We start from the raw sequence: 14,255 nt of genomic DNA on the forward strand, positions 1-14,255 counted from the left end.
TTTCCCACCAGGGATCAATAAAGTTTGATGATCAGTCTGTATTTTGTTGGATCCATCTGATCCTGAAAAGGAACTAAAGTTATCAGATAAATGTAGAGCAGGAAAAAGTCCAAATGAACACGACAATATCAACAGTCAGATCCAATGTTTATTTGTGAGTGTACATATTAGATTTAATTAGACTGAAGGCACAATACTGGGTTGGAGCTATTCCAAGTGTTCTTAAAATGATATCTAAATGTTGTTGAAATGTATACAAGGCCAGGTTACATGTGAAGCTGAAAAAGAGCTCAACGTAAACATTGTGTATACAACATGACTGTGATTAGCACTAAAATTAATTGCATTTGCATGTAAACATGCCAGGCTGACAAGCTACAAACTCCAGTCTATAATGTGGCATCATACTGTATTTACGAGCAGCAGTTGGCACATTGAGTAATCGGTCGATGTAAAAAGTAAAGGCAATTAATGTTAAATACTTAAAAATTAAAAACACAATCTGAAAATCAGCAATAACAGTTTTCCTACACCACCCGTCCCCTGTGGAATGAAATAAAAGGCACCATTAATTTTAAACAGGCATGTCTATGGAGTAAAGGCAACGGTTCTGATTTAGAAGATATGATGATGTCTAGGATTAAACATCTGGCACCACTGCAGTGTGTGCAACTGAGCACATCATTAACACAATCTGTAGCAACCAAGTGCATTCGACATTCAATTATCATTAATCTCAAACTAATCATACAACACACAGGCACTTTTTTATAACATGGGTCTAGTTAAGTGATTTACAACATCTCTGCATCTTAAATGTGAACCCTCCCAACACCACCTCAACCACCGCTTTGTGGAAATGTGCATTTCTAAATAACTTTACTAATAATAATAAAAATTAAACTGCATTTCAATAGAGTCTAGAATCTGGGATAGTCTGATAATTGTGATTTAAGGCATTTAGTTCTTATTGTACCTGTATCCTCTGCAGGCTGGGACATCTGCATGAAATAACAGGTTTGAATACTTGCATATAAAAAGGGCTTCAAATGTTTGATATCCCATATTTTTTTCTATAGTGCCTAATTCACATTCTGTCAGGTTGAGCATTGGCTTCTCTTTAATAAAGTACATATACAGCTTTAGTAAAACTGAGCTCAGAGTGCTGTGGCTGAGACACACTCCTTTGTGCTGAAAAGTGTTCCCGTTTCTCTAAATGCCCCGTTCCCTTCCCTGAGGTCTTAAAGGAACTTCCCCCATCTGGAATTTAAGAAGAAAAAACAAAACAGAGAGTGCAAGCAGTGCTTCTGCAATCTGGAGCTTGTTCATGCAGATAAGGCTTCCACTTGCAATAGTTGTGTTATAAATAAAATCAAGACCACCCCCCCCATGTTTCTTTCTGATAACCACTTAGAGGTAGATATTAGAACCTAGTAGCAGGGTTTAAGGAGACTGGTTTGGGGACTGGGCCTGGGTGAACGGCCCGTCCTAACACTCCTGCTTGTGTAGCACTGTGGTGATCATTTCAGTCCGTCTTCCAAACCATGTTCAGGACCTTCACAACTTCCTCATAGATGATGAAGACTATGGCCACGTCCATACAGACCCGACCCAGCCGGGGCACAGTACCTTTGTAGAACCTGAGTGGAATAAACAGAGTGAACGTGCTACTTCAAGCAAGTAAGAGGTTCTGAGTGCTCTCTGGTGGACACATGGGATGTTGACACTGTTCCTAAATTACTATTCTGCAATACCTTGTTCCTCATTGTCCAATAATTATATTATATTATATTATGTTGGTTTGTACATCAGCCTGATCAATTTATCAGTCAAGCTGTGATTGGAGAGTTACTGCTCACTAATTAACATGTTACTGTAAACACAGGTTCTTGGTTGTTCTTGACCTGCTGGACTTTCAGCTGCATTTTCACTTTCTTGTGCAGGTGCAGGTGGATTCTGTAACTGTTCACTGGTCGTAGCTGCTAATGGTCATCTTTTAGCTACGCCAACATGTGGCTGAAACATATCCACACCTACATAAGGCCGAGTCCCACTGTCGGTATTATCATTACTGAACTAAACATGCAAACCCCCTTCATTCTCCATAAATCTGAACTTACGCCATTGGTCCCTCGTACTTCATGATCTTGACGGCACAGTCCATCGTGCTTTTGTACTTGTGTGCCTCAAGACCCTGGTGAGTAACACACGTTCTTGTTAGTTCTGGTTAAATAACGAGATCGTAAGAAGAGAACGTGTTCTTTAACAAACCTGCATTCTGGTCTTAATGACGTCCAGGGGAGTGTTCCCAAACACGCTGGCAGCCCCAGCTACGGCCCCGAACAGTCCAGTTATCACAGGGTTGATGGCTTTGTTGGGGTTATCACCTTGGTGTTGGAACATTCACGTGAGTCTTTGCTGCATTTTTGTTGTTTGTGCGTTAATTTAATCAAACACGTCTGAACAAAGTCAGGAAGAAGGCAGCAGTCAGGGAACAGCAAAAACCAGCTGCTGTATTGAGCTAATTAACAATCAGTGGGCCGTCAGCCACGGACAGACGTCTGTTCTTCCTGACTTTGTTCTGGAGAACAGAGAAGACCCAAGGCAGGAGAACCGCACCCGTTTCCTCATGCAAACTCAGTCAGTAACACACCTTTGTACCAGTTCCTCAGTGAAGTCATGACGTAGAAGCGGATTGCCTGGTTGGAGCCTTGTTTCAGTACAGTGGCTGTCAGGCCTTGGTAGGTCCCCTTCAGTCCTGCAGATACAGCAGACAATCTCAAGAGGTTCTCAGGTGGAGGTTCTCCTCTAACACACGTGATGACTTCAACCCAAACAACTTGAAGACATACCATGAGGCAGAGGTGGTGGGACAGTAGGTGTCCTTACCTTGAGATCTAATGATTTCCCTCACCCCATGGAAAAAGCCCTTGTACTTCGGGTTTGCCGACGTCTGATCGTGGATGAATTTGACCTAAAGTGACAAATATCGATGATGAGACAGACAGAAGACAAAGAAAAGCAGAAAGCCCTTCAAATCTCTTGTTGTGTGACAATGAGCAGTGTTATAAATATTTGTACTGGAAGTGGGACGTCTCCTGGGTTGTATTAGGAAATGTACATTAGTGAGACAACCCTGGGGCAGAGATATGGAAGTCCCAGATTTGGGAATCGCTCTGACTCAAAATGTGCATTTCTGTTATTATGGGGTTGTGTGTTTGATTTGCAGCCTCCAGGATTATTCTGATAACCTGGGAAAACAACTGAAGCTCATCAGGAGATGAGAAGAGAAGGGAGAAGACAGTTTGTCATCTGTTCGGTCGGTGCAGAGAGAAGTATTCACATTTTTTACGATATTAAACTAGAATCTTCCAGCGTTATTGCAGTTTGGTTTTACCTTAACCGTCTCCATAGGACAGACCACAACCACAGCCTCTGCGACTCCGGCTCCCAGACCGCAGAGGAATCCTCGCTTGCTGTCCAGTTTACCGCTCTCATCACGCATCTTGTTACTGAGGAACTCAAACATCCCAAACCTGCAGCCGCAACGGAGAACAAGAAGCGTCAATGAACAGAGAACACGTTCTGTGCCGCTCCCTAACAAAGCACTTTACTCACTGTTAATAAACCCTTTACTAATACATTTTAACAGCCAGTAACAAGTTGACTTTTGGGTTGCCAGGTTGTGAATAATCCCCCTGATTGGGCAGACCATTCCTTTGACAAACATCTGTTTACTGCTGTACACAGGACTTCCTATTGAAAAGCCAAAAACCTGTAGGAGAAAGAAAATATGAACAAAATGTCACAATGCGTTAACACCAGCATAGAAACAGGCTTTTCCTAACCTGGCAACCCAGACCTAACATTTACATTAACATTCTGTTTAATCTTATATGTGCTGCAGGGAATCATCTGTCAATTATTCTTTTATTCATATTTTGGTCTGAAAAATGTTTTTGTTTGTACCTGAAACTGTTGAAAACAGAAAGTTATAAAAATATTAAACAGCAAAACTAGAAATAATCCGATTTGAGAAGCTGCAACCAGAAGAGATTTTAATCAGTAAGTGAAAGAGATGATTCATTTTCAGTCGATCAACTAATCGACTGATCGCCTCACCCTCACGATTCAGAAACACTGCACTGGAAATAAGATGCACCATCACGATGAGCTGTTCGTGAAGTGTGTGTGTGTGTGTGTGTGTGTGTGTGTGTGTGTGTGTGTGTGTTGGGCTGCAGTACCTGACAGCTGCCTTTGGTATGGAGCCATAGAGCAGCGAGCTGAGGCCCCTGTACAGACCCCTCACCCCATGACCGTTCACCGTCTGCTTCACACAGTCGACTGCAGGAGGAGACACGTGACAACACTTAGTCTGGGAACAGAACCGGGAGCCGCACTGTCACGAAAATCCTACCGGAACTGTGTTTTCTGCAGCAACACCCCGTCGTACTGAGTTTCTGCAGATCAGCACAGTCTGTGCCAAAGTTCACAGGCTCTCCAGCAGATAACAGAGGCTGACCTATTATCTGTCTGTGTTTCCTCTGCAGTAACACAACATCTGCATTTAACACGGACTCTTACTCGAAATAAATAAATGTGTACGGTCGGTGTTTTGAATGTCAGCTGTGTCTTTTCCATAACTTCAGACACTTATTCCTGTTTGATGCACACAAACCTCCAGCTTGTGTCACTTAAAGCTGCTCTGGCCTCAGGTTTTATTAAACCTGCTGCTGGAACACAACAGACACAAGTTTACTGACATATGTGAAGGTAATAATTACTGACCGATCCCTTTGTACTTGGGAGGATTTGCCTTCTCGTCGAGCTGCAGCTGAGTTTTAACGTACTCCGTGGGGAAAGTGATGCAGATCTCTATACCGCCTGCGATTCCCCCTGAAATATCAGAAAAACACCAGCAGGTTTTAACAAGAGACAAGAGACAGCAAGACACAAACACAATGCAAGAACAGCACCAACACGTCACACACAGTGCACACACAACCATTTGTTATTATTTCTAAAAGTCACACTTTTTTATGTCATGTTCACTGTTTCTCACTGAAATTCATCAGAACAACATCTGATATTTAAATACATGCTGCAAAAACTGGTTTAGGTTCAAACGTCTTTTATTTTAGCTAAAAATATTCATTTCATTTACACAAAAAAATGCAAAAGGATTCAGGCCAATGATTCGTATAAGTAATAATTAATCATTAACAGAAATTTAATGGGTTACTGTTTAACCATAACATTATTTCTCATCTATATGAACATTTTCTACTTTTACTGTTTTTTATCATTTCAACTGAAAATATTTCAGTTTTTGACAAAGACATTTTGTTACATCACCGTGAGAAACTACATTTTTCTGACATTTTATTGACTAAAGAGATAAATCAATCAAAAACAATCTGCAGATTAATAGATAATGATCATTAGTTGCAGCAAAATAAAAACTGTTCACTCTCTAAACAAAAGCAGGACTAAAAGATGAGTTGGTCTTATTGAACATGCATTTCTGCTTTACAGTCTTTGACCTGCAGCTCCACCTTAAAACCCCGACTGTCACACATCTGCTGTTCAACAGCAAACCCGCAGCCTGCAGCCGATTGGCTCGGCCGATCTCAGTCTGAGTCCTGCAGATACTCCCCTTGGCGCCGCTACAGCTCTGGGGGGGGCGTGTGTAGCCTCCAGCGCACAAACCGCCCATCAGTGCACAGCAACACACACGAGCAGGCAGAAACAGGCCCCGAGGCCGCTGACGGGCTCGAGTCCAGTTTACTTACAGCACCGTGGAGAAGAGTAAACACATGTCTATCAGGACCGAAGCTGAGAAAGTTTGACAAATGATTCTTTTCAAACTGCATGTGTCCAATAAAGTCAAAGACAAGTTGACTGAGGAGCAAAAACAAGTCAAAACAATAAATGAAGTGTTGGTAAAAGTGAAGGCAGAAAGACAGAAGGGTTTAGTTTAGTTTAGAGCAGTAAAATGCTGTGCACACAGTCTGTCTAATTGTCATGCAGGAAACTCCAGCACACTCGTGGTTGCAGCCTAAACTCGGTCATGCACATCAGGCTCATCGTGCACACGCAGTCACAAAATTACCGTTTGGCAAATCACTGTTTTTCCTAAGACGCCACACACAGACACACCCACAGCTGCAGCTACAAATTAAACTCGGATCAAAGGCACAGTCACCATCATCTGCAGACACGCCTCCATCCTGCCGCCGCGCTCACGCTGCAGAAAGACACAGAACCAGTTTGACGGGTCTAACGCTTGGACGGGTCTTTAGAAAGTGAGAAAAATGACCTTTCTCCAGACAGTGACACACCAGGAGACTTAGCATCAACAGAACGATGAACGTCTGACAGGTTCACAGGAAAAGAGCTGGTCCAAACATAAAACCTTTGACATTTTTAAAGGTTCAGTCTAAAGACATGACAGCAGTGAACCAGCTAACTAACCCACATGCACTGCTCCCTAAACCAGCCTCTAAAATGTGTAGTGACAGGATTTTTGTGCACAGAGTCAGTGTTGTGACTGTTTACACCCAAAACATAGTGCAGAGTTTACACCCACTGTGATACAAAGTGGGATTAATGACCTTCCACAGCCTCAGCATGTGATCCAGTTATGGTCAAAGCCGCCCTGTCACCCCATCAGCTCACACCTCCACACCTCTGACCGTGGAGACGCCCGCCGTAAAAACACGACGTCTCCAGAGAACAACCAAACTAAAACGCAGACGACAGTGGAGGTCTACGGCACAGACCGATGAGCTGAACCAGGTTCTGGATTCACGCACATTCATCAGTGCTGCCAGTCTGGATGATCAATAACAAACTGAGCATCAGTGTGACTGGACTCTAATGATGTTGCAACGTTACCGGTAATGATTGATGATAGTGACAGAACCCTCTGAGCTCTGTCACTGATTGACCACTGTCAGACCTCAAAGCTCATGGTAGCAAAGTTTCTTTGAAAGGGGTCCGTGCTAAAGTCTGCAAGTCCGGGGACAAACCGAACTGTTCACCCTCCAGCTGCAAATAACAGGTTTTGCAACTGCAGAGTGCAAAATCTATCCGGGCCGGTCTGGTAGGATCCAGGTCTGATGACAATGAATGAGTTTATCAATAAACCTGATCAATTCATGAAGCATTTTCTGAGCTACAACTGGATCCTTACAGATGTTTTTCTATTTACTTCTAGATTTGTTGTTTTTTTTCTGACTCCCACTCTGAGGACGTCTTCCTGCCTTTACAGCTCCCTCATCTATCACATATTAACGAAAACTCAACACTGACCATGAGATTTTGATTTACGGGCCAAGTGCATGAACATATTTACATTAGAATCAGGCTTTTACTATTTTCTATAAATAATATAAACATAAATAATAATCCACATAGGATCATTAATTAATCATGAAACAGATGCAATGAGTAATAATCAATTGATCCGTTTGTTTAGGGTCCACACATGGACTGTACATTAGAGACATCAGAGAACTGGACTTTATATAAAAAGACAAATGAGACATTTAAATGTCACAAAGAGAAGCCACTGGGCTAAAAACCACCCGAAGACCTGCAGATAAAGTCACTGTGGGCGAGTCCAGCAGCCGTGGTCTGATCCTTTACTGCAGTAACAACCCAAACGTCTGTACTTCTAATTTGAAGTACTTTATATACCGCTGGGTAGCTGACGTTAACTACCTTATATACTTCTAATTTGAAGTACTTTATATACCGCTGGGTAGCTGACGTTAACTACCTTATATACTTCTAATTTGAAGTACTTTATATACCGCTGAGTATCTTGGGACTAAAGTAAAAGTACTTGGTTGTGTGAACTTTCTCTGTCCTGCTGTCACAAATAGTTCCATCTGCAGCCGAGGTCTCCTCTGGTCTCCTCTGGTCTCCTCTGGTCTTCTCTGGTCTTCTCTGGTCTTCTCTGCTTCTCTCCTGCAACTTGTAAACAACTTCTACAACCGTAACCAAAAACCTTCTCCGTGCACAAACTCGTGCACGCTCCTGCTGAAACTTTCTTACCTGCCAGAATGGCTTTGCCCGGGTGCGTGAGTTTGGCTTTCCCCGCCGGAGCTGCAGCAGCAGCAGCGAGACACCCGGGTCTGTTGAACGGGCTCACAAATCTACCGTCAGGCTGTCCGGACATGACTGCGATCCCCGGCCTAACTTTTCTCGCTTTCTGCTCGTCGTGCACAGCGGCGTGCTCGGCTGCCGCAAGCCTCCCAGCGGTCACGCAGTGTGGGTGCGACGCGGACCGTGCGCGCTGACCATTGGACTTTGGCTCGATAGTGTTCGTGCACTTCTCACAGTGAAGTTCCTGCTGCCAGGCTGATAGCGTCGGGTCTGTGTGCACCCAGGGCGGGGCCGCGCTGACACGGAAAAAAAAACACGATGCTTGTCACCGACACTTAAGGTGGACCGATCCCACAGCTGCTCACTCTGCATCAGCTGACTGAACAGACCCGGACCTCTTTAAGTGCAACACACCCTCGGTAGGGGGCGCTGTCTGCACATTAAAACACATTAAAACACATAAGGAATGAACTCACTCACCGGTGCAGGATAGAAATACAACTTTTATGTTCCTGTGCGGTGTTAGAGACACAAAAATATTTACAGACGCAAAACATTTACAGAGACACACAAAACCGCCACAACAAGATTCAAAGAAACTACAGGGAGATGGAAAATTAAAAAATGAAGACGAAGAATGAGTTCTAAAGACAAACTGAGTCTCTGTCAGTCTGTGGAGAGCCTCATTACTGTTTATAAAGTATTAATAATCAATAAGGTCATTGATGATAAGTTCTAATCACCCACAGTTTATCTCCCCGCTAAACGACTGTGATAAACATGTTGGTCTATTTCTGTAGACCTGCCCAGGCAGGACGTGTGCGGGGGATTACTCTCTTGCTTTTGCATTCACTCTTTGATCGCACTGACCGCGCATGCTCCGTGTGTCTCCTTCACTGTGCCCTGTCTCCGTTCCAGACCGTGCTAAGCCAGGCTAGCTGTCAGTCCAGTCCAGCATCAAACAGGGACCCTCCGGGCTGTTGACGCCGCCTTTCCAGACCCTTTAGCTCCGGTAAGAACCGTCAGCACCAGAACCCAAACATCCAAACAACCTTTTTATTTACGTTGTTTTTAATAAGTAGCGGATTTAGCAGCTAGCTAACGTTAGCCTGGCCCGGTTGTTGTCCTTTGTCCCAGCGAGAGACTCGTGCTAAAGATGTTTATTGAGAGAGACTCGTGGTCTGAGCCAGCAGTCTTTGACTAAGTAGACCAGTTTTCCCTCAGACCATGGTGCTGACCAGGCTTCGGTTCTGGATCTTGGTTCCCCCCAGTCGCTTCGTGCTGTCGGGGGTCACTGGGTCCCTGGACTGGTTTCTGCAGGATCTGGCCCGATGATAAACCCACAGTGACTGGGATTTATTCAGCAGGATCTTAAGACCTGTACCAGGTCTCTGCAGGTCTTGAGAAATCTGCTCCAACAGAGGGCAGTGAGGTCCCGTGTTGTGTTTGCTGTAAACCGGCTGATGACCCACAGGTGGTACCTGCACAGGAGGCCAGATCCTCTTAAATTAACAGTCTGGTTTATCCAGCCAGCAGCCTCTTGCCTGGATCCAGGTTATGTTGAAGAATCCAGGTACCAGGGATCGTTTTGGTCTTAAACATCTGGGAAGCACCGACAGAAACATTGAATATAAATCTCCTTATTAAAGACCGACTGTCTGGACTAGTGGAGTCCTTGGTGGATTAAATACAGTCTGCAGCTCTTTAGTTATGTTTTTAAAACATGTTGCTGACTTTATCTTCTGCAGCACGATGGCTGTTCCTCCTTCATACTCAGACCTGGGCAAGGCTGCCAAGGACATATTCAGCAAAGGCTATGGTGAGTACCATTTCAGACCCAGGACCCCAGAACCACGTTCTCTCTTCTTTAAAGAGATTCAGAACGTAGTGAGTTAATCAGCTGATATGTTTAATGGACAGACACGAGGCTGACGTTTGTTTTCTCATCATGACTTTTACACATATTTCTTGACCTTAAAATCCTTCAGGCTTCGGTGTTGTGAAGTTGGACCTGAAGACCAAGTCCCAAAGTGGAGTGGTGAGTTGTTCAGTCCAGTTCCCTGTGGAGGTGTTCACCTCCTGCAGCACCAGAACCACAAATGTCAAATCCTTCACTGTTAAAGTTTTAATTGCGAAGATGGTGATGGGCTGATGCAGACCTGATGCAGACCTGCTTGGCTTATTCAGTTCTTGAGAGACGTGACGGGTCCACAGGTGAGTGTGTGGCCCGTCTGTCTCTCCGGCTGCCTTTCCTAACCCCTGCTCTGTTTCCATGCTGCTGCCCTCGGGTTGTGGACCGCTCTCGCTCTAACGTAGATGGTAAGACCAGGATCAGAGCCGACAGCTCTGCCCGTCTGTGTCGACCTCACGTTGTTTTTCCCTCAGTTCTGTTTTTAAGGCTGTGAGTCACCTTGAGTCGAAGGCTGTTTCCATTTCATCCAGCTGGTCCAGACTGAAACACTTTGTTCACTTTTTCATGGTTTTCTGAGAAACTTGAAACATGAATTAATCATTTGATCGCGTGCGTCAAGATTGGATTTGTCCACGGCTTTTGGTTTATGACCCAAACTAATGACATTCCCATGAGCCTCAGCTGCTTAAGGCTAATGAGCTGAGGTGTAAAAAGTGCCGCCTTTCAGCTGTTTCTGAGCAGACTGGGGGAATATTAGAGGAACTGGAGCTGAAACCAGATTAACTTTGACAATCCACAAAAAACTACAGCTCCTGTGATAAAACTAGAACCCGGACGCTCCAGTTCTTCCTCCACTCTCTATAGACACTAAATAGTAAACACACATTGCATTGTGGGATTGTTAGCAGAAAGTAGTGCTCAATTTTACAGACTCATTAAATCACGGTCAGAATTCTGCCCCAGATAAAAGGGCAGAGAGTAAAGACGCTGCACTGACAGGAAGCAGAACAAGTTTAACCTCCGTCAGTTTCTCTTTTTCTCTCTTTCTTTTGTCACTCGGCTTCTTGCATGTTTTAATATCTGCTCATCAGCTGCATCATCTCATGTTTCCAGTGTCACCTCTCAGATGTTCTTGATTTCTGTGCAGTTGAATCATAACGTTTGCGTCTCTTATTTATTCTCGGTCATGTGGTTTTGTTCTTACCCTGCGTCGTCCTCGTGCTCACGGCAGGAGTTCAACACATCTGGCTCCAGTAACACAGACACAGGGAAGGCCTCGGGGAGCCTGGAGACCAAATACAAGATGAAGGAGCTGGGCCTGAGCATCAACCAGAAGTGGAACACAGATAACACGCTGGGGACCGAAGTCACTGTGGAGGACCAGGTGTGTGTGTGTGTGTGTGTGTGTGTCAGTCAACAGAAACCTGCTGACCTTACACTGTCCGGGTGTTTCCCTGCTGGTAACTGTGTGAACTTCACCCACAGCTGGCTCAAGGACTGAAGGTCGCCCTGGACACGTCCTTTGTGCCAAACACAGGGTGAGGACTGGTTTATCTGTATGAACGTTTGCACTACCGGGAATATTTAACCGGATCAACACTTTTTCAGTAAGAAGAGCGGGAAGCTGAAGACGGGTTACAAGCGTGACTACGTGAACTTGGGCTGTGACGTCGACTTCGAGGGTCCCATCATCCACGCTGCTGCTGTGCTGGGCTACGAGGGCTGGCTGGCAGGCTACCAGATGGCCTTCGACACGGCCAAGTCCAAACTGGTCCAGAACAACTTCGCCCTCGGATACAGGGCTGGAGACTTCCAGCTGCACACCAACGTGTGAGTCCTCCACAGTTGACTTTTCCTCAAAAAAGTGTGAGACTGTAATCACTAGCAATAACTCGATAGTCCAGGGGCCACACCAGCGTGGTGTCTGCAGGACCTGACCTCCATCAGTGGAGATACAAACTGAACAAACCTCTGTTCTCTGTGTGCACGAGCGCCTGTGAATCTGTGTCTTCTCTCCCTCAGTAATGACGGGACCGAGTTCGGTGGCTCCATCTACCAGAAGGTGAACGAGGACCTGGAGACGGCGGTCACTCTGGCCTGGACCGCCGGCAGCAACAACACTCGCTTTGGCATCGCTGCCAAATACAAGCTGGACAAAGACGCCTCTCTGTCTGTAAGTGGTCCAGCTGTTCATGTGGAGCACAAACAAACTCTGCTGTTTGGTTTCATGTCCCGTCCTGTTTCACCTCACAGGCCAAAGTGAACAACGCCAGTCTGATCGGAGTGGGCTACACCCAGAGCCTGCGGCCAGGTAAACCCCCAACCCCACAACTTTTTGACCTGACAAATAAGTGACCTGCTCCCAGAGTCCTGCAGACAAACTCCATCCTGTCTCAGGTGTAACAGATACTGATAATGCAGGTGGATAAATAAGAGACCTTCTGTGTGCATGTGCAGTTGTGTAACCTGGACCCAGTCTGACCCTGGCTCTGTGTCTGCAGGTGTGAAGGTCACTCTCTCAGCCCTGATCGACGGGAAGAACTTCAATGCCGGCGGACACAAAGTCGGCATGGGCTTTGAGCTGGAGGCATAACAGGGAGAACTCTGCCCCGGCAACAAAGAAGAACCAACCCAGAACCACATGACCACACTCTCACACACTCACACACACTCACACACACTCACACACACACTCACACACACACACAGTCCACCTCCTCCGCTCCGTTCACTCACTTCACGAACATGTCTGGCAGTAAGAGTTGAGTCTCAGCATCACGTGGAAACACTAAGCGGAGCCGTGGGGCCGAACCTGAAGCTGACAGAGCTTAGATGTGGACTGTTACTAAAGTGACACTATTTATTTCCCTGTAGGTCTCGGACCACGTAGTAGTTGGTGTAAATGTGTAGCTTCTTAAAGCTCCTGTGTTCAGTCCTTCCTGAAAACACGGTGCTGAGCTGAAAGCTTCTTAGCTCAGTTTAAAAACGTGCTGAACGTCTTTTCGCTTTAGTTTTGTGTCGTTGCTGTTTAGTCCAGATCAATGATGTGCTGCTGTTAAAGCTCTTGTGTTTCCTTTGCTGGGATGCTCCTCGATGCTTTTCGCTCTTTGGTAGGTGAAACCAGTGTGGTGGAATCTTCTGGTAGCTCGTGTAGTTAGTTTGCATTTCTACAGTGTTGTTTTCATCTATCTGCGTCCTGACAGCAGCCAGAGAGAAGCGAGAGAAGATGTTTCATCTGTTCTCAGTGGTGCGTGTATCAGCCGCACCAGTCGTCTTAACTTGACGGCCAGATGTTTCCTCGTGCTGCTCGGGGACTGAGCTCAGTGCTGTTAGGACTCTAAGTCGTGAGAACTGTCTTCAGTCCTCAGATCTGTACTGACAAACACGGCACAGAGCGGGATCGAGCGAGAGGCTGCTGCATTCGACATGAATATGCTATTTATTTATTTATTCCTCCAGTATGTGTTTCTTCCATCTGATCAAGATTATACGGCTCGTTTTTGTCTCTGCATCACTTACAGTACCTCATTTTTTCCAATGTTAACAAAGGGTGTTCCAGTAATAAAAACATGAAAACTACGTGTTAAGTTATTTTCTCATCCAGTCACGTGTACGAAGTGGAAAGGTAATAATTTGACAACAAGAGATTCTTGACTCAAGGCCCACTTACTATTGTTTTCCGGACTTTAACCACATGTCATGGTCTTTGTCAGCAGCTGAACTTTGCTCAGTTGTCGTGGACTTTGACTCCACCTGTGGACAGACTGAGATACGGTTCAAAACTCTTGAATGGGAGCCAGTAAATGGACCTTGAGCTGAACAGTAGTTCCTACTTCGGGGAAAATACACACACACGTGGTTTCTCGCAGAGACCGAGATGAGATTATTGATCAAACTCTCAGATCTGTGCAGAGAGAAAGCTGTTAGCTTATCGTAAAGACTAAAACAGCCTGTATCTTTCATCTGTGATAAAAACACAAGAGTTTCCACCTTCATGTGGGATGATTTACCTTGTTACCTGAACATGTTAAATGTGAATTAATGAGCTTTAAAGTGCAGGTAGATATATTTTATTTTTTTGCTAAGCTAACAGGCTGCTGAAGTTAGCTCCATATTTACTCTTAAATCTATAAATCTACTCATTTAGCTCTGGGCAATAATTTGAAGGCACTCCCTAAACATAAACACTCACATTAGAAATATCTAGAAAGAGGTTCCTGAACACAACACA

The 14,255-nt window shown here is 45.0% G+C and overlaps 2 protein-coding genes across 3 annotated transcripts; one reads left to right on the forward strand and one right to left on the reverse strand.

Moving 5' to 3' along the window:
• Positions 1-128: 128 nt before the first annotated feature.
• slc25a1b (slc25a1 solute carrier family 25 member 1b) lies at positions 129-8,400 on the reverse strand. Of its 2 annotated transcripts, none has more exons than XM_026297904.2 (9): positions 8,062-8,400; positions 4,789-4,896; positions 4,245-4,344; positions 3,398-3,536; positions 2,890-2,974; positions 2,654-2,758; positions 2,272-2,387; positions 2,121-2,194; positions 129-1,640 (listed from the first exon to the last, which is right to left on the reverse strand). In XM_026297904.2, the coding sequence occupies exons 1-9, from the start codon at positions 8,183-8,185 to the stop codon at positions 1,526-1,528; spliced, it is 966 nt and encodes a 321-aa protein (XP_026153689.1). In that variant the 5' UTR covers positions 8,186-8,400; the 3' UTR covers positions 129-1,525. The 2 variants fall into 2 exon arrangements, with proteins under 2 accessions (XP_026153689.1, XP_026153690.1); XM_026297905.1 differs by lacking the exon at positions 8,062-8,400 and adding an exon at positions 7,850-8,024.
• Positions 8,401-8,979: 579 nt separating this feature from the next.
• Positions 8,980-13,603, forward strand: LOC113124460 (voltage-dependent anion-selective channel protein 2). Its single transcript, XM_026297349.2, has 9 exons — positions 8,980-9,124; positions 9,861-9,931; positions 10,101-10,150; positions 11,256-11,408; positions 11,510-11,562; positions 11,633-11,854; positions 12,047-12,197; positions 12,278-12,335; positions 12,526-13,603. The coding sequence occupies exons 2-9, from the start codon at positions 9,865-9,867 to the stop codon at positions 12,615-12,617; spliced, it is 846 nt and encodes a 281-aa protein (XP_026153134.1). The 5' UTR covers positions 8,980-9,124; positions 9,861-9,864; the 3' UTR covers positions 12,618-13,603.
• Positions 13,604-14,255: the final 652 nt, after the last annotated feature.

Source organism: Mastacembelus armatus, chromosome 12, assembly GCF_900324485.2.
Source record: "Mastacembelus armatus chromosome 12, fMasArm1.2, whole genome shotgun sequence".
In the NCBI taxonomy this organism is placed as follows: domain Eukaryota; kingdom Metazoa; phylum Chordata; class Actinopteri; order Synbranchiformes; family Mastacembelidae; genus Mastacembelus; species Mastacembelus armatus.